General features: G+C 54.6%; 1 protein-coding gene across 1 annotated transcript in view; it reads left to right on the top strand.

Moving 5' to 3' along the window:
* LOC126993281 (fat-like cadherin-related tumor suppressor homolog) overlaps positions 1 to 17,991 on the top strand; it is a 69,378-nt gene that overhangs the window by 31,809 nt on the left and 19,578 nt on the right. Inside the window, 2 exon segments of the mRNA XM_050852240.1 lie at positions 14,163 to 14,238; positions 17,476 to 17,619. Coding sequence (XP_050708197.1) covers positions 14,163 to 14,238; positions 17,476 to 17,619 — 220 coding nt within the window.

Genomic DNA, 17,991 nt, shown 5'->3' with positions numbered 1-17,991 from the left:
GTGATGGGGGTGGCGCGAGGGACAGAGGATATGGCGATGGGGTGGCGTGAGGGACAGAAGAGGTATGATGGGGTGGCGTGCGTGAGGGACAGGAAGAGGCGGTGGGGTGGCGTGCGAGGGACAGGAAGAGGTGGCGATGGGGGTGGCGCGAGGGACAGGAGGAAGCGGTGGGGGTGGCGTGCGAGGGACAGGAAGAGGTGGCGATGGGGTGGCGTGCGAGGGACAGAGGTGGCGATGGGGTGGCGTTCGAGGGACAGGAAGAGGTGGCGATGGGGGTGGCGTGCGAGGGACAGGAAGAAGGTGGCGATGGGTGGCGTGCGAGGGACAGGAGGATTGGCGATGGGGTGGCGTGTGAGGGACAGGAAGAGGTGGCGATGGGGTGGCGTCCGAGGAACAGGAGGATATGGCGATGGGGGTGGCGTGCGAGGGACAGGAAGAGGTGGCGATGGGGGTGGTGTGCGAGGGACAGGAAGAGGTGGCGATGGGGGTGGCGTGCGAAGGACAGGAAGAGGTGGCGAGGGGAGTGGCGTGCGAGGGACAGGAAGAGGTGGCGATGGGGGTGGCGTGCGAGGGACAGGAAGAGGTGGCGATGGGTGTGGCGTGCGAGGGACAGGAAGAGGTGGCGATTGGGGTGGCGTGCGGCGGACAGGAAGAGGTGGCGATGGGGTGGAAAGAGGGACAGGGAAGAGGTGGCGATGGGGGTGGCGTGCGAGGGACAGAAGAGGTGGCGATGGGGTGGCGTGCGAGGGACAGGGAAGAGGTGGCGATGGGGTGGCGTGCGAGGACAGGAAGAGGTGGCGATGGGGTGGCAAAAGTGCGGACAGAAAGGAGGCGATGGGGTGGCGTGAGGGACAGGAGGAGGTGGCGATGGGGGTGGCAAGTGAGGGACAGGAAGAGGTGGCGATGGGGTGGCGTGCGAGGGACAGGAAGAGGTGGCGATGGGGTGGCGTGCGAGGGACAGGAAGGAAGGTGGCGATGGGGTGCGAGGGACAGAGGGACAGGAGGCGATGGCGGGGTTGGCGTGCGAAGGACAGGAAGAGGTGGCGATGGGGGTGGCGTGCGAGGGACAGGAGGATCTGGCGATGGGGGTGGCGTGCGAGGGACAGGAAGAGGTGGCGATTGAGGTGGAGTGCGAGGGACAGGAAGAGGCGGCTGCGGGGGTTTGGTGCGAGGGACAGGAAGAGGCGGCTGCGGGGGTTTGGTGCGAGGGACAGGAAGAGGTGGCGATGGGGGTGGCGTGCGAGGGACCGGAAGAGGTGGCGATGTGGGTAGCGTGCGAGGGACAGGAAGAGGTGGCGATGGGGGTGGCGTGCGAGGGACAGGAGGAGGTGGCGATGGGGGTGGCGTGCGAGGGACAGGAAGAGGTGGCGATGGGGGTGGCAAGAGGGACAGGAGGTGGCGATGGGGTGGCGTGCGAGGGACAGGAAGAGGTGGCGATGTTGGTGGCGTGCGAGGGACAGAAGGATATGGCGATGGGGTGGCGTGCGAGGGACAGGAAGAGGTGGCGATGGGGGTGGCGTGCGAGGGACAGAAGGATATGGCGATGGGGTGGCGTGCGAGGGACCGGAAGAGGTGGCGATGGGGTGGCGTGCGAGGGACAGGCGGATCCGGCGATGGGGGTGGCGTGCGAGGGACAGGAAGAGGTGGCGATGGGGGTGGCGTGCGAGGGACAGGAGGATCTGGCGATGGGGGTGGCGTCCGAGGGACAGGAAGAGGTGGCGATGGGGGTGTCGTGCGAGGGACAGAAGGATATGGCGATGGGGTTGTCGTGCGAGGGACAGGAAGAGGTGGCGATGGGGGTGGCGTGCGAGGGACAGAAGGATATGGCGATGGGGGTGTCGTGCGAGGGACAGGAAGAGGTGGCGATGGGTGTGGCGTGCGAGGGACAGGAAGAGGTGGCGATGGGGGTGGCGTGCGAGGGACAGAAGGATATGGCGATGGGGTGGCGTGCGAGGGACAGGAAGAGGTGGCGATGGGGGTGGCGTGCGAGGGACAGGAAGAGGTAGCGATGGGGGTGGCGTGCGAGGGACAGGAAGAGGTGGCGATGGGGGTGGCGTGCGAGGGACAGGAAGAGGTAGCGATGGTTTTGGCGTGCGAGGGACAGGAAGAGGTAGCGATTGTTTTGGCGTGCGAGGGACAGGAGGATATGGCGATGGTTTTGGCGTGCGATGGACAGGAAGAGGTAGCGATGGTTTTGGCGTGCGAGGGACAGGAGGATATGGCGATGGAGGTGGCGTGCGATGGACAGGAAGAGGTGGCGATGGGGGTGGCGTGCGAGGGACAGGAAGAGGTGGCGATGGGGGTGGCGTGCGAGGGACAGGAAGAGGTGGCGATGGGGGTGGCGTGCGAGGACAGGAAGAGGTGGAGGTGGGGTGGCGCATGTGAGGGACAGGAAGAGGTGGCGATGGGGGGTGGCAAGGAGGGACAGGAAGAGGTAGCGATGGGGGTGGCGTGCGAGGGACAGGAAGAGGTGGCGATGGGGGTGGCGTGCGAGGGACAGGAAGAGGTGGCGATGGCGTGGGTGGCGTGCGAGGGACAGAAGAGGTGGCGATGGGGTGGCGCAAGGAGGACAGGAAGAGGTGGCGGTATGGGGGTGGCGTGCGAGGGACAATAGAAGAGGTGGCGATGGGGTGACATGCGAGGGACAGAAGAGGTGGCGATGGGGTGGCGTGCGAGGGGACAGAAGAAGTGGCGATGGGGTGGCGTGCGAGGGACAGGAAGAGGCGGTGGGGTGGCGTGCGAGGGACAGGTGGCGATGGGGGTGGCGTGTGAGGGAGGTGGGAAGAGGTATGATGGGTGTGGCGTGAGGGACAGGTAGAGTTGGCGATTGGGGTGGCGTTCGAGGGACAGGAAGAGGTGGCGATGGGGGTGGCGTGGGAGGGACAGGAGGATATGGCGATGGGGGTTGCGTGCTTGGGACAGGAAGAGGTGGCGATGGGGGTGGCGTGCGAGGGACAGGAAGAGGTGGCGGTGGGGGTGGCGTGCGAGGGACAGGAAGAGGTGGCGTGGGTGGCGTGCGAGGGACATTAAGAGGTGGCGATGGGGGTGGCGAGCGAGGGACAGGAGGCGGTGGCGTGGGTGGCGTGCGAGGACAGGAAGAGGTGGCGTGGGTGGCGTGCGAGCGACAGGAAGAGGTGGCGTGGGTGGCGTGCGAGGACAGGAAGAGGTGGCGGGGTGGCGTGCGAGGGACAGGAAGAGGTGGCAGGGTGGCCTGCGAGAGACAGGAGGAAGCGGTGGCGGGGTGCCGTGCGAGGGACAGGAGGAGGTGGCGATGGGGTGGCGTGAGGGACAGGAAGCGGTGGCGGGGGTGCCGTGCGAGGGACAGTAGGAGGCAGTGTCGGGGGTGGAGTGCGAGTGCCAGGACGAGGCAGTTGCGGGGGTGGCGTGGGCGGGACAGGAGGAGACGGTGGCTGGGTTGACGTGCGAGGGGCAGGAGGAGGCAATGGCGGGGGTGGCGTTCGAGGGACAGTAGGATACGTTGGCGTGGGTGGCGTGGGAGGGAGAGGAGGAAGCGGTGGTGGGGTTGGCGTGCATGGGACAGTATGAGGCTGTAGCGGGGTTGACGTTCGAGGGACAGTAGGAGGCGGTGGCGGTGGTGGCTTGCGAATAACTGGAGGAGGTGGTGGCGGGGTTGACTTTCGAGGGACAGGAGGAGACAGTGGCTGGGTTGGCGTTAGAGAGAGAGTAGGAGGCGGTGGCGGGGGTGGCGCGCAAGGGACAGGAAGGTGGCGGGGATGGCGTTCGATAGATAGGAGGAGGCGATGTCCGGGTGGCGTGCGAGGGACAGGAGGAGGCGATGGGGTGCCGTTCGAGGGACAGTAGGAGGTGGTGGCGGAGGCTGGCGTGCGAGGGACAGGAGGAGGTGGCGGGGATGGCTTGGGGACAGGAGTAAGTGGCGGGGGTGGCGTGACAGGAGGAGGAGGTGGTAGGGGGTGGCGTGCGAGGGACAGGAAGATGTGGTGGCGTGGGTGACATTCGAGGGACAGGAGGAGGCGGTGGCGAAGATGGCGTGCGAGGGAGAGTAGGAGGCGGTGGCGTGGGTTTCGTTCGAGGGACAGGAGGAGGCAGTTGCGTAGGTGGCGTGCGAGAGACAGGAGGAGGCGGTGACGTGGGTGGCGTGCGAGGAACAGGAGGAGGCGGTGGCGTGGGTGGTGTGTGAGGGACAGGAGGAGGCGGTGGCTTGGGTGGCGTGCAAGGTACAGGAGGAGGCGGTGCCGTGTGTGGCGTGCGAGAGACAGGAGGAGGCGGTGGCTGGGGACGCGTGCGAGGAACAGTAGGAGGCGGTGGCGGCGTTCGATAGATAGTAGGCTGTGGTGGCGGGGGTGGCTTGCGAGGGACAAGAGAATGCAATGGCAGGGTTGAGGTGCGAGGGACAGGAGGAGGCGGTTACGGGGGTGACGTTCGAGGGACAGTAGGAGGCGGTGGCGGGGGTGGCGTGCGAGGGAAAGGAGTAGGCGGTGGCGGGGATAACGTTCGAGGGAAAGGAGGAGGCATGGGTGTCGTGCGACGGAAACGAGGTGGCGGTGGCGGGGGTGTCGTGCGAGGGAAAGGAGGAGGCGGCGACGGGGGTGTCGTGGGAGTGAAACGATGAGGCGGCGGCGGGTGTGTCGTGCGAGGGACAGGAGGAGGCGGTGACGGGGGTGTCGTGCGAGGGAAAGGAGGAGGCGGTGGCGGGGTATCGTGCAGAGGGAAACGAGGAAGCGGCGGCGGGTGTAGTGCGAGGAAGGAGGAGGCGGCGGCGGGGGTGTCGTGCGAGGGAAACGAGGAGGCGGCGGCGGGGTTGTCGTGCGAGGAACAGGAGGAGGCGGTGGCGGGGGTGTCGTACGAGGGTAAGGAGGAGGCGGCGTCGGGTGTGTCGTGCGAGGGAAAGGAGGAGGCGGAGGCGGGGTTGTCGTGCGAGGGACAGGAGGAGGCGGGGGCGGGGGTGGCGTGCGAGGGAAAGGAGGAGGCGGTGGCGGGGGTGTCGTGCGAGGAAAACGAGGAGGCGGCGGCGGGGGTGTCGTGCGAGGGAAACGAGGAGGCGGCGGCGGGGGTGTCGTGCGAGGGAAAGGAGGAGGCGGCGGCGGGGGTGTCGTGCGAGGGAAACGAGGAGGCGGCGGCGGGGGTGTCGTGCGAGGGAAACGAGGAGGCGGCGGCGGGGGTGTCGTGCGAGGGAAAGGAGGAGGCGGCGGCGGGGGTGTCGTGCGAGGGAAACGAGGAGGCGGCGCCTGGGGTGTCGTGCGAGGGAAAGGAGGAGACGGCGGCGGGGGTGTCGTGCGAAGGAATGGAGGAGGCGGCGGCTGGGGTGTCGTGCGAGGGAAAGGAGGAGGCGGCGGCGGGGGTGTCGTGCGAGGGAAAGGAGGAGGCGGCGGCAGGGGTGTCGCGCGAGGGAAACGAGGAGGCGGCGGCGCGGGTGTCGTGCGTGGGAACGGCGGAGGCGTGGGCGGGGTGTCGTGCGAGGGAAACGAGGAGGCGGCGGCGGGGTGTCGTGCGAGGGAAATTGGGAGGCGGTGGCAGGGAGTGTCGTGCGAGGGAAAGGAGGAGGCGACGGCGGGGTGTCGTGCGAGGGAAACGAGGAGGCGGCGGCGGGGGTGTCGTGCGAGGGAAAGGAGGAGGCGGTGGCGGGGGTGTCGTGCGAGGGAAACGAGGAGGCGGCGGCGGGGGTGTCGTGCGAGGGAAAGGAGGAGGCGGTGGCGGGGGTGTCGTGCGAGGGAAACGAGGAGGCAGCAGCGGGGGTGTCGTGCGAGGGAAAGGACACAAAGAACACAAAGGAAGAACAAACAACAGCAGACCTGCTGGTCCTTACGAGGTTGTTTGTGACAAGCTACACTAACTATCTAATCAAAGGTGGAAGATGAAGGACAGCAAAGGCGAAGGCTCCTCCCCACCCCCCCATCCCTCCAGCCAAAGCTGGCAGGAAAGGAAAAAGAACCATGCAGCATGGAAAAACTGCATGGAATTTATGAAGGAAAGAGGAAAGAACTACCATTACTGCTACCACTAACCGGGCGATAAAAGCGGACAAGGACACCAGTATTCGAAAGAACTTAACGTTATTACGACAATGAGTAATATCTTAGTTGCTGGTTGGATTCAAAACACTTGTCTAATCTATTCTTGAAGGCCGTAACTGTTGTACTATCAACGACATAACAAGGTAGAGAGTTCCAAACATTAACAACTCGATTGAAGAAGAAGTGTTTAGCTTCGTGCGACGAGAATCTTTTACCACTTATCTTCAAATTGTGATTTCTTCTTGTTCTATTTGATCGATCAATTGTAAAGTAATCTTCCGCATTAATATCACTGAATCCTTTGAACATTTCAAACACTTCTATTAGATCGCCTCGCATTCTTCGTTTTGATAGGCTGAATAAATTTACTTCTTTTAGCCTTTGTTCATATGACAAATTTCTCAACCTAGGAATCATCTTTGTTACTCTTCGTTGGACCCGTTCCAACTTTTCTATGTCTTTTCTGTAGTAGGGAGACCAAAACTGTACACAGTACTCTAGACGGGGTCGAACCAACGAATTATAGTTTTAATATTACTTTTTCCGATTTATTATTTGCAGTTTTAACTACCTCTGAACAATGCTGACCGGGCTTTAAATCGCTTGATATAGTGATTCCAAGATCCTTTTCTTTACTTACTGCAGAAAGTTGTTGGCCATTCATTACGTACCGAACGCGATTGTTATTTTTTCCGATGTGCAACATGTGGTGCCCCGCGAGCCGCGACACCACTCGTGTCATCATCATCTTCTCCGGCAATATTTTCCGATGACAACAGCGGTATCGACCGCTAAAACACAACACGGACTCCAAGACATGATTGTCCCCACACACACTGTTCATTTACCAACCTATACACAATTGCAATTGCCCATTAACGCACCCGCTTATCTCTCTAAGCCAAAACACAATCAACCGCGGCCAAAACACAATCAACCGCGGCCAAAACACGATCAACCGCGGAACAAAATGTTATGAAAACAAAGCTGCGTCACCGCGTGACAGCTACACTAAGGATTAAAATCGACCTTATTACACATGTCGGTTAGGTAGATTATTGTATGAGCTCAGTGTGAGTTTGATGTATGACTCACACGCCTGACGTATTACCCTCGTGATGTCTGTATGTATGTCATGCCTATATAAGAAGCATTTATTCAGGCTATAGATCAGATCAGCCTGCACTCTGTTCGTGTGCTATCACCCAGTTGTCCTTCCCTAGACAACATGGGCAAAATCTTCATCTTTGCTACTGTGAGTATGGAGTAATGTGGTACCATAGAGGAAAGCGTATCTAACATATCTATTGTGTTCTATTATCTTAGTTTTACTTAGGATTATATTTCTATGATACTTTATTGTGTGAGTTTTTACTCAATATTATACCATTGCTAACGTCAGTAACCAATAGTGAAAGAAAACCTGAAGACTCATTGAGTCTCGTAAGCCAGTCGCTGGTTTAAACAATATTTTTACCCTTTGTAATATTAAGTAGTATTAAGGTAGAATAAAATACATATAAGAAAGGCGACACCGTTTCATCACCCCATTTACGAACTCCTTTAAATACTCCTAAAGTACCAGAATTTTAAGTCAAGTGTCACTAGTACAAACAGTGTGTCGTCTCCCCTATGTGACCCGGGATTGCGGGTTACAACATTGGTGTCAGGTGTGGGGTGGTGAAACTTGTGGTGAAACTTGTGGTGAAACTTGTGGTGAAACTTGTGGTGAAACTTGCGATTTATATTGGTTTATATTGGTATTGTACTGGTGTATGTCCACATCCGAAAGCGAGGGAGAAGACAGTTATTCTTGGAATTACGGGAATAAGACTTTAGAGTTAAAAAATGCCAGACGAAGGCAAGAACCCTCCCCCCACCAAAGGAGATGGAAAATCGATCACCCTTGCCCATGATGATCTTGTCACGCTACTTAGCCGTCATACCTTGAATGATTTTAGTAGAGTGCAGGGACTCTTATATTTTTGTGGTGGAGAAGAAAAAAGTAGCAAAGCACCAAACCTCCCATGCCATAAGCTAGCAAATAAATGGATAGAGGATATTGAAAGCCGGACACAGGCAAATTGGGACACTACCGGAAAAATTGAGTTAGCCAAACAATATGCCCTGGGAGCAGCGCGCGATCATCTCCTCGGTTGTATCACTAGATGTGGACAGGATTTAGAAAAAGTAAAGGAAGACTTCCTACGTGTGTTTCCCACAGTAAGGACCTTTTCGGTACTCCAGAAAGAATTGGGAGAGGCAAAACGCGGACAGGAGAAAACATCCGCACCTTCCTCATCCGCCTGGAGACATTGAGAGACGAGTTGATCGCTCTCAAGCCTGACAATGCCAGTTTGCTAACTGAGATAACCGCTTTACGGCTCAGAGAGGCTTTCCCTCCGGCCCTCTTACTCATCCTAACGGAGGAAGAAAAGGGGGACCCACAGAAGGTATTAAAGAAAGGGTATGAGTATATTAAAGCTTATCCAGAGTCGAAGCTATCCGATGCCGATATCGCCAAAGAAATAAAAGTGCTGAACGTCTGTTCCACCCAGGCATCCGGACCCAAACATGTCTCACAAGCCCGTCCTCCACGCTCTCCAGGCCAGTCACGTTACCCGATACCCCAAAGGGGAGGACGGCACGCCGCGCCACCTACACGCCCATATGGGAACGCGCCCACGCCACCTACATGTTATGCTTGTGGGTATGTAGGACACATGGCTCGCGATTGCACATATGGAAGGCAGTATAGGGGTGCCTACCACCCACCAACGGGCTCTCGGTACCCTCAGTACCAGCCCACTCGAAACAGGCGTCAGCCTGTCTCGCCTTGCGCTGCCTGGCGCCCGGAGAACACGGCCGGTCCCTCCCCCCGTAGCTCCTGGGTCAACCCTGACCACGATAAGAACAAAAAAAAAACGACCCCAGAGTAGCTGCGGCAGTCCACGGCCCTACCAACGCCCTCACGTTGAGATTGTGCGTAGGCGCTAATGCACCAAAGGAGATGGTTTACGCAATGCTAGACACAGGAGCAGGAGCGTCCCTAATAGAAGAAGATTTATTTAGGAAGGTAGGCGGGAAGATGATAGTTACAGAACCTCTCTCCATACAAGGGGTAGATCGGACTCCAATCCCTAATAAAGGAATAGCCGAAATAGTAGTAGACTTTGGGCACGGAGAAATTATAGAAAAGTTTGTAGTAATATCACAAGGTATAGTGTTTGTTTTGTTGGGCCTAGAATTTATGTGGAGACAAAATGTGGTAGCTGCACCGCTGTCCATACCTGGGCAGTTTAGTGTAATGGTGGGCGCCTACCTAGTGGAAGTTCATTCCCTGGCTGCGGACGATATGAGCCCGTACCCAGAAGATTGACTAACCGACCTTAAACCTACTTTAGACGAGATGGAGGAAGTACCAGTGAAAGCATACGCTATTAACGTGGCGTCCTTGCTACCAGGCACGGCAGGGTATGTCACTCTGGAGGCAGAGATTGGCAGAGCCCAGCAAGCCTTATTTCTCCCAAGGTCCAATGATATCCCTTCTTCATTTTTATTTCCCGGGTTAGTAACCTTAACTCCTAACGTCAAACAAACCAAAGGTAAATTCATCATTCCCTATGCTAACCCAACTGAAGAAACTATTGAGATGCCAACAGGTGAAGTGATGGGACACATTTATTCTTGTCACTCAGAATACTATCAATCATCGACTAATGAATGTGTAGCGGCTGTCACAAAAACAGCTACAAAGCCGCCTGTCACCCAGTCAAGTAAGCAGATGGTACTCGATAAGCTGATAGACGAGCTATTTTTACCCTCACAACGGGAAAATTGCTGTCTGAAGGGCTTAACCCGCAAGTATCCTGATGTGTTTGCTCTAAAAAACGAGCCACTCACTATTACCCCCTATTATGTTCACACTTTAAGGCTAAAAAATGACAAGCCTATATATAAAAAGCCATACCCAATACCAGTAAAATATCATAAAGAAATAGAGATTCAGCTCAAGGACCTTGAGGCCCAGGGTATTATACGCCCTAGTGCGTCACCCTACAGTCCCTGTTCCTAAAAAGGATGGTGGAGTCAGACTTTGTCTCGACTTCCGCGCTTTGAACGATGAATTGATTGATGACAAACATCCCCTCCCTAACATTAACCTCATTTTGCAACAGTTAGGGGAAAGTAAAGTATTCACCTCCCTTGATTTGCGCCAGGGCTACCACCAAGTCCCATTGGCAGAGGAATCTAAACACTTGACAGCCTTCACGACACCTTATGGCCTCTATGAATTCACTACAGTCCCCTTTGGATTAAAAACAGCACCTGCAGCCTATCAACGGATCATGAATCAAGTTCTCATAGGTCTGACAGGAAGAATTGTACATGTATACCTTGATGATTTGATAGTACAAGGGAAAGACATGGACCATCACCTAAAGAACCTCCATGCCGTCTTGGACAGACTGCAGAGGGCTCACCTGTCCTTAAGACTAGATAAGTGTTCATTTTTCAAAGAGCAAGTAGATTATCTGGGTCACATTGTTAGTGCTTCTGGCTTGAAGCCTCAGCCCTCAAAGGTACAGGCGGTGCAACAACTCACTCCTCCGAAAACAGTCAAAGAACTTCAAGGTTTCCTGGGATTGGTTAACTTTTATAGGAAATTCGTTAAAGACTTTGCCAAGATAGCATCCCCACTTAATAATTTACTCAAAGGGAGGAAAGTAACCAAGAATGATAAGACACATCTGGAGTGGAATGAAGAGGCATTGCATGCATTTAGCACACTAAAGAACAGTCTAACGACTGACATTGTTTTAGCCTTTCCGGATTTCCGGAAGCCCTTCAATCTCACCAATGATGCGTCAGATAAGGCAATAGGTGGTGTGTTGCAACATAAGGATGAAAATGGTAGTTTACGTCCCATAGCATATTTTAGTAGAACCCTGAATGGAGCAGAACCTAACTACTCAGCGGTAGAGAGAGAAGCTTTAGCAGTCATCTATGGCCTCAGTACTAATCGACCCCTTATCTTGGGTTATAGGATACACATCCTGTCGGACCATAGACCACTGACTTGGCTGTTAAAAAGCACAGTACCTAGCAGCAGGATTGCACGCTGGCAGACACTTCTAGGAGAATTTGACTTTAGTATTGATTATCTCCCAGGCTCCAGCAACATGGTAGCAGATTTTTTGTCAAGGATTAGGAATCAGGAGAGTGACGTGATAGAAGGCTAATTGATGCTCGAATGAGGTCTGTCACCCTTACGGGTGGACAGGACACGTCTGTCGCCTCTCCGGAGGGACATGACAAACAGGATAAGTTTCTCCATTGGAGTCTTGCTGGACTCATGGAGCACCAGGATCGCGATCCTGAACTGAGATAATTGAAGCATGCTTTTGAACAAACCACCGGTGGTAACGTACATGAGAGAGATGAGAGAAAGGTTGCAGAGAGGAGCAATGTAACGTTAAATGCAGCTAAGAGGCACTTAAAAAAACTGCCTCTTAGTGAAGTGTGTGTAGAGAACGGCATTCTCTACCGCGATGTTTGCGATGAATACAACACGCAGAAAAGACTGGTTATCGTTCCACCAAGCTACATTCCTAACGCGTTAGCTGGCGCATACCATGCTACCTGCAGGGCATGGAGGCACTAAGGTTACGTTGGCACGCTGTCGCAAGTTTGCGTACTGGCCGGGAGTGAAGGCGGACGTGGAGCACGATGTCAGATCTTGTCCTGTCTGTTGTCGGTTTAAGAAGAGGATCCCGCCAGCTCCACTTATGAGGTATCCAGAGGTTGGCCAACCGTTTGACAGAGTCCATATGGATATTGTCGGACCTTTGTCTGTTTCAGACGAAGGCTATAGGTATGTACTGACAGTGATAGACGTCCTGTCACGCTTCTTGGTAGCAACCCCCCTTCGTACGAAGGCAGCAAAGTAAGTGGCAGCTGCGTTCTACAAGAACTTAGTCTGTGTACAGCAGCCCGCCGATTCTAGTCACGGATCAAGGAAAGGAGTTCGTCAACACTCTCTTACGAGAGTTGACTCAGTTGTTACAGATTGATCATCTAAGGACAACTCCTTATCACCCGTCTGCAAACGGTGTGATAGAAAGGCCTAACGGCACCTTAATAAATATCTTGAGAACTTTGTGCGAGGACAATCGCGGTATCTGGGACCAAATGCTTCCGGTTGCAACACACGCCTACAACACTGCCTACCATCGTGTTCTGAAAGATTCACCATTTTTCTTGATTTTCTCTCTGGACCCACATGTTCCTTTTGAAGTGCTTGAGAATAAACTCCAACCTTGTTATGATGTTGACAGCTATAAAGCATTTACTTCTAGTGTCGCGCAGCGGACCTATAAACTATGTCAGACCAATATAGATATAGGATGGCAGGAGTCAGAAAGAATGTTTAGGAAATCCAAACCCAAACAGGTGGTAGTAGGAGATCGGGTCTACTTAAGGCATGTATGTACAAAGGGCGAACCAAAGAAGCTCCAGCCCTTGTTCAATGGACCTTTAGGGTGCTAGAAAAATAAGCCCTGTAGTCTTACGACTGCGTCATGTTAGAGGTGGTAAGATCAAGACAGTTCACACAAATAATGTTCAGGTCGTTCACGAGGACTCTCTTGGCTTCCATGACTCTCCTAATGTCAGGCGTGCATACCCTCTCCCTGATCAAGTAGTAGAAGTGGACCCACTCCCCATGACTTATTCCCCGAGGAGCCGCTGCCATTGTCCCTTCCAGCTCCTTCCGAGCTCTCCTCACCGGCTCCTGTCTCCTCAGATGCTTCAGAGGTCCCTCATTGGTTCCTCAGCTCCTTCAGAGCCCTGTGTCAGTCGCTCATTACGCTCCAATACGGTACCCCCTTCTCTCCCCAATGTGATGGAACGCCCTCTTGAGTATCGCCAACGACCAACGAACTGATGCCCCCTATAATTACAGATCCTGGGTGTTGCCCTCTCCTTGTCTTCCTTGATCCCTCCTGGAGCAACCCATTCGTCCCGGCCTCGTCTTCTCCCCAGTCTTTAAGATGCTGTTGACAGGACGGTACTATGTTGTCCCCGTCGTCATCAAGACGGACGACATCCAACGTCCTCTCATCAACGTGGCAAATCTAACAGCGGATGTTTCATGGTCGATTGACCATATGAATCAATCGTTCCCTACTGTTGGTCTACTCGGGCGCACTCTGGACTCTTTTCACATTGAGTTTGCGAAGTTATTCAAAGATCTTAACAGCTTTCTGTCGGCTATGAGTGGTAGTGATGGAAGCCCATTTCGGACTCGCCAGAAGCGAGGGGCCGTGGATTTCCTTGGCTCGGTAGCAAACCTCCTTTTCGGTACGGCCACTCAGGCCCAAATAGATGTGATACACGGGAAGCTCTCCCAGCTCTACACTCTGTCCACAGAAGAGAGACGTCAACTTAACCTCCATCAGGAAGTCCTCAACGCCACAGTTCGGGACCTCCGTCATGTTCATTCTGCCATCTCCCGTCTAGAGTCCGCCTCGGCTTTGGCCTCAGCTATTATCCGTCAGTTCTCACTAAAAACCTTGCAAATTGAAGGGGAAATGCGTATTTTGGAGACTATCCTTCTCATTCAGTTGGCACTTAGTGACCTAAATCATGATACTCTGAATCTCAAGCTTGGCCTTCAGCAGCTGTCCCAAACGCAAGTTTCTCTCCTCCTTCCAAATGATGTACTATTTCGTGTGCTCAGCAATGCGTCACCCATTACCCAGGCTTACTTTTCCTGCAGCACATGAATATTTAGCATTGTATAGAGATGTGTCTAGGGTTATTTCTAAAGGTACGCTTTCCTCAGGAACCCTTCACTTCTACTTGTAAATCCCCATGAAAGGGATCCTCTGACGTGTTCGATGTGTTTAAAATGGACGCGTTGCCTTTTCATCTTGATGGCACGCCATATTTTCTGCACACCGACACGCTTTCCACTTACCTTGCGGTTTCTGAAGACCGCACTCACTATATGCTCTTAGACTCCTTGGACCGCTGTACTAAACACCACCTGCTCTATGTATGTCCCCTTGTCGCCCCTGTCTACTCGACTTCTATCCGGCGCTGCGAGATCGCTCTCTTTCTCGATCGCCCAGACGCCCTCTCGCTGTGTTCTAAGTCTCTCCTCAGAGTCATCCCCCCGGTCTTCTTCCCGTCTCCTGCGGGCTGGGTCTACGCTACCGAAACCCCCCAGGTGGTCACCATGGTCTGCCCGGACAGCCCGGTCTCCAATTACAAGCAGACCATCAACGGACGGGTCTCCTCAGCCTCGGTATGGGCTGTAGTGCCCCTCCGACGCCTTCAGCCTCCTGCCTCTGCTACTATGGACGGTGACGCCCCGCTGACGGTTCATCGCGCCCCTTCCACATCGGACGACGTGGTCTCATCGCTCCTGGCCAGGACTCCCCCGGGCCCCGACCCCTCCCCGCCGCCGTCGCCCGGGTCGTCTCTGGCCCCCCCGCTGGACCTCCCTCCAGCACTTCACGCGCTCCAGGAATCCGTCTCTCCGGTCCTCGCCTTCGACCCCTTCCTCCCTTGGTGGGGTGGCCTTCTTCTGTCTCTTCAGGTCCCGTCTCTCGCAGGCCTCCTCCCCCACGATCCCGCCATCCCCGTCTTGGCCCTCCATGGTCGTCCGCCGGGCGGAACGCTTCGTGCCACGAGGACGTGGCGTGATTTTAACGGGGGGGGTATGTGGTGCCCCGCGAGCCGCGACACCACTCGTGTCATCATCATCTTCTCCGGCAATATTTTCCGATGACAACAGCGGTATCGACCGCTAAAACACAACACGGACTCCAAGACATGATTGTCCCCACACACACTGTTCATTTACCAACCTATACACAATTGCAATAGCCCATTAACGCACCCGCTTATCTCTCTAAGCCAAAACACAATCAACCGCGCCCAAAACACAATCAACCGCGGCCAAAACACGATCAACCGCGGAACAAAATGTTATGAAAACAAAGCTGCGTCACCGCGTGACAGCTACACTAAGGATTAAAATCGACCTTATTACACATGTCGGTTAGGTAGATTATTGTATGAGCTCGGTGTGAGTTTGATGTATGACTCACACGCCTCGTGATGTCTGTATGTATGTCATGCCTATATAAGAAGCATTTATTCAGGCTATAGATCAGATCAGCCAGCACTCTGTTCGTGTGCTATCACCCAGTTGTCCTTCCCTAGACAACATGGGCAAAACCTTCATCTTTGCTACTGTGAGTATGGAGTAATGTGGTCCCATAGAGGAAAGCGTATCTAACATATCTATTGTGTTCTATTATCTTAGTTTTACTTAGGATTATATTTCTATGATACTTTATTGTGTGAGTTTTTACTCAATATTATACCATTGCTAACGTCAGTAACCAATAGTGAAAGAAAACCTGAAGACTCATTGAGTCTCGTAAGCCAGTCGCTGGTTTAAACAATATTTTTACCCTTTGTAATATTAAGTAGTATTAAGGTAGAATAAAATACATATAAGAAAGGCGACACCGTTTCATCACCCCATTTACGAACTCCTTTAAATACTCCTAAAGTACCAGAATTTTAAGTCAAGTGTCACTAGTACAAACAGTGTGTCGTCTCCCCTGTGTGACCCGGGATTGCGGGTTACAACAAACACTTTACATTTCTCAACGTTAAATTTCATTTGCCATTGATTGGCCCAACGTGCAAGTCGATCTATATCTGATTGTAAAGCTTTTTCGTCGAAGGAAAGGAGGAGGCGGCGGCGGGGGTGTCGTGGGAGTGAAACGATGAGGCGGCGGCGGCGGTGTCGTTCTAGGGAAAGGAGGAGGCGGCGGCGAAGGTGGCGTGGAATGTACTGGAGGAGGCGGTGGCGGGTTTGCCGTCCGAGAAACAGGAAGAAGCGGTGACGGGGATGGCGTACGAAGGACAGGAGGAGGCGGTGACCGGTGCGGCGGGCGAGGGACAGGAGGAGGCGGTGGCGGGGGTGGCGTACGAATGACTGAAGGAGGCTGTAGCGGGGTTGACGTTCGAGGGAAAGTAGGAGGTTGTGGCGGGGTTTACGTTAGAGGGACAGGAGGAAGCGGTGGCGGGGGTGGAGTGCGAGGGACAGTAGGGGGCTGTGGCGGGGACGGCGTTTGATAGATAGGAGGAGACGGTGGCGAGTTTGGCGTTCGAGGGACAGGAGGAGGCGGTGGAGAGGTTGACGTTCGAGGGACAGCAGGAGGCGGTGGCGATGTTTGCGTTCGAGGGACAGGAGGAGGCGGTGGCGAGGTTGGCGTGCAGTAGACAGCAGAAGGTGGCGGCGGGGATGGAGTGCGGGGGACAGGAGGAGGCGGTGGCGTGGGTGGCGTGCGAGGGACAGGAGGAGGCGGTAGCGATGGTGGCTTGCGAGGGAAAGGAGGAGTCGGTGGCGGGGTTGGCGTGCGAGGGACGGGAGGTGGCGGTAGCGGGGGGGATGGCGTGCGAGGGACAGGAGGAGTCGGTGGCGGGGTTGGCGTGCGAGGGACAGGAGGAGGCGTTGGCGGGGGTGGCGTGCGAGAGACAGGAGGAGGCGGTGGCGGGGGTGGCGTGCGAGGGACATTAGGAGGCGGCTGCGTGGGTGGCGTGCGAGGAAAGGAGGAGGCAGCGGAGGTGGCGTGCGAGTGAAAGGAACTGGCGGTGGTGGTGGTGGCGTGCGAGGGAAAGAAGGAGGCAGCGGCGGGGGTGGCGTGCGAGGGAAAGGAGGGGGCGGTGGCGGAGGATCGTGCGAGGGAAAGGAGGAGGCAGCGGTGGGGGTGGCGTGGGAGTGAAAGGAAGAGGCGGTGGCGGGGATGGCGTGCGAGGGAAAAGAAGAGGCGGTGGCGTATGACCTTGCTAGGGAAGGAGGAGGCAGCGACGGGGGTGGCGTGCGCTGGGAAGGAAGATGCGGTGGCGGAGGATCGTGTAAGGGAAAGGAGGAGGCGGTGGCAGGAGTGGCGTTCGAAAGAAAGCAGCAGACGGTGGCGTTGATGTTATGCCCTTAGCAGCTTAATGGCAGCTCCCTTTTGCTTTTCGTTTTTACTGGCCTTGGGTTACATATATTTCCAGTAAGAAAATAATTGTGATATCAAATCCTATGTGTTGTTGGAAATTTACATCAAGCATGTCGAGACAGTTCCTAAATTATCATACAAAGCTGATTTCATTGGATTTTGAACTTTTTTCTTCTTCTTCTTCTTCTTCTTCTTCTTCTTCTTCTTCTTCTTCTTTCCCTTCTTGTCATTATTATTTTTGTTTCTTCCTGCTTCATCATTCTTCCTCTTTCTTTCTTCTTTGTCTTTTATTTCCCTTCTTCTCCCCTTATTCTTTTTCCTTTTTTATTTTCCTTTTCTTCTTTCCTTTTCTCTTTCCTTCTCCCTTCTTTCTTCTTTTCATTTCTTCATCTTATTCCTCCTCCTCCTCCTCCTCCTCCTCCTCTTCTTCTTTTTCGTCACCTCCTCAGGTCGCAAAGTACCAGTTGACGCTGAGTGCCAGGGACTTGGGCACACCCAGCAACACTGCCATGGCTCAGGTCGTGATCCAGGTGGGCAACGTCAACGACAATGCACCCAAGTTCACGCAAGACAACTATACCGTGGTCGTGCAGGTGAGGCGAGAGGGTAGTGGCGGCTACGTAGCACATCAAGTTCGTTGTACAAGATTTTCCTTCTCCAAAGCCATACTGTTTGTCCGTCAATCTGTTGTCTCTCCAGATAATTCATCCATTTATCTTTAATCAACCTTTCACAGATCTTCACTACCACACTTGTCAAAGAGACCGGCCTGTAGTTCCCAGAGTCTTCCCGGCATCCTCCTTTGTGAATTGGAATAATGTCTGCTCATTTCCAGTCTGCTGGGCAGCTTACCTTCTGCTAGAGAGCTGACTATGACACATTGGATCTTATCAGCTAATTCCTTACTGCACTCCTTTAAGACCGAGCCTGACACACCATCCGGTCCTAGTGCCTTCCTTACGTCC

The sequence above is a fragment of the Eriocheir sinensis genome, unplaced genomic scaffold, assembly GCF_024679095.1.
Source record: "Eriocheir sinensis breed Jianghai 21 unplaced genomic scaffold, ASM2467909v1 Scaffold596, whole genome shotgun sequence".
NCBI classification, from domain to species: Eukaryota; Metazoa; Arthropoda; class Malacostraca; order Decapoda; family Varunidae; genus Eriocheir; species Eriocheir sinensis.
This window is presented reverse-complemented; position numbering and strand designations above follow the sequence as displayed.